General features: G+C 40.9%; 1 protein-coding gene across 1 annotated transcript; it reads left to right on the top strand.

Moving 5' to 3' along the window:
• The first annotated feature begins 383 nt into the window (after window positions 1–383).
• Window positions 384–1,322, top strand: LOC123949344 (olfactory receptor 52A1-like). Its single transcript, XM_046016756.1, has one exon. The coding sequence runs from the start codon at window positions 384–386 to the stop codon at window positions 1,320–1,322; it is 939 nt and encodes a 312-aa protein (XP_045872712.1).
• The last annotated feature ends 242 nt before the right edge of the window (window positions 1,323–1,564 follow it).

The following is a 1,564-nucleotide window of genomic DNA, read 5'->3' as shown; positions in this document are numbered from 1 at the left end:
AGATTTATGAAAATCTGATTAATGTAAAATTTGCAAACAAAATAATATTATTTGTCCACAGATCCAGAAAGACATAACAGAAAGGGCTGCAGTTGATTCCCTTATTCAAATGATCTGGTGGTTCTAATGAATTTGCCCTTCCATGCACAACTCCTCTTATTATGAACTAGTGCTTGGGGATGTCCTCCCTCAAAACAGTGACATGCATCAACGGCCAGTCTTTTTTTTTCATTAACAATATAGGTGAAATGGATGATATGACCTTATATTTTGGCCAGAATCAGAGAGACTCACTATGACGACTTTGGATAAAAAAAAGTAGAGAAGAAGAGTACCACTAACTGAGATACTCCTTTCTTTTGTTTCTGAGACCCAAAGACATTATGTCTATCTCCAACATTACAGTCTTCATGCCTTCTGTGTTGACCCTAATAGGGATCCCAGGCCTAGAGTCTGTGCAGTGCTGGATCGGGATTCCATTCTGTGCTATGTATCTCGTTGCTTTGATTGGAAATTCTGTGCTTCTGGTCATCATCATTTCAGAGCGTAGCCTCCATGAGCCCATGTACATTTTCCTAGGCATGCTAGGAGTCACGGATATTGTACTTGGCACAAGCATTGTGCCCAAGATGCTTGGTATTTTCTGGTTTCATATACCAGAGATTTATTTTGATTCTTGCTTGCTTCAAATGGGACTCATCCACATGTTTGAGTGTATCGAGTCAGGCATCCTCCTGGCCATGGCTATGGACCGTTATGTGGCCATCTGTTATCCACTAAGACATGGTGCCATCTTTACCCACCAGCTGGTCACCCAAATAGGGGCTGTGGTAACACTTAGGGCTGCCATTCTAGCAGCCCCATCTTTAGTACTGATTAAATGTCGGTTTCAGTTTTACCACACAACCATCATCTCCCACTCCTACTGTGAGCATATGGCCATCGTGAAACTGGCTGCAGAAAATGTGCAGGTCAACAAAATCTATGGCCTGTTTGTGGCATTTGCTGTTGCGGGATTCGACCTCACCTTCATCACTTTGTCCTACATACAAATATTTATCACAGTTTTTCGTTTGCCCCAGAAGGAGGCTCGGTGGAAAGCATTCAATACCTGCATTGCCCACATCTGTGTCTTCCTCCAGCTCTACTTCCTTGCCTTCTTCTCCTTCTTCACACATAGGTTTGGTGCTCATATTCCCCCTTATATCCATATCCTCTTTTCTAGCCTCTACTTGCTGGTCCCCCCATTTCTCAATCCTCTTGTATATGGTGCCAAGACCAAGCAGATCCGCATTCATGTGGTAAAAATGTTGTGTTCATAAATCCAATGGGATTAATACCTGCAGTCTTTCCCTTTATACAATAGTAAGCAATTATCTCTCAAAATTAAATAAAACAGCAAAAATGCATGTTAAATGTGATGTTTGAGTTTTCAATTTAATTCTTTTGTGAAATTTTCCTGCCTTTTAGATGGTTTTCACATCATAGTCCATGATACCTATTGGTCATAGGGTTTAGATCCTACTGGGAAATGAGAACGAGTAATGTAGAAAAAATATACATA

Source organism: Meles meles, chromosome 8, assembly GCF_922984935.1.
Source record: "Meles meles chromosome 8, mMelMel3.1 paternal haplotype, whole genome shotgun sequence".
NCBI classification, from domain to species: domain Eukaryota; kingdom Metazoa; phylum Chordata; class Mammalia; order Carnivora; family Mustelidae; genus Meles; species Meles meles.
Note: the sequence above shows the minus strand (reverse complement) of the source record. Positions and strands in the feature narration are given on the sequence as shown.

Bases quoted from the DNA above. Each gene is read 5' to 3' on its own strand.
- LOC123949344 (XM_046016756.1), top strand. From the start codon at position 384: ATGTCTATCTCCAACATTACAGTCTTCATGCCTTCTGTGTTGACCCTA.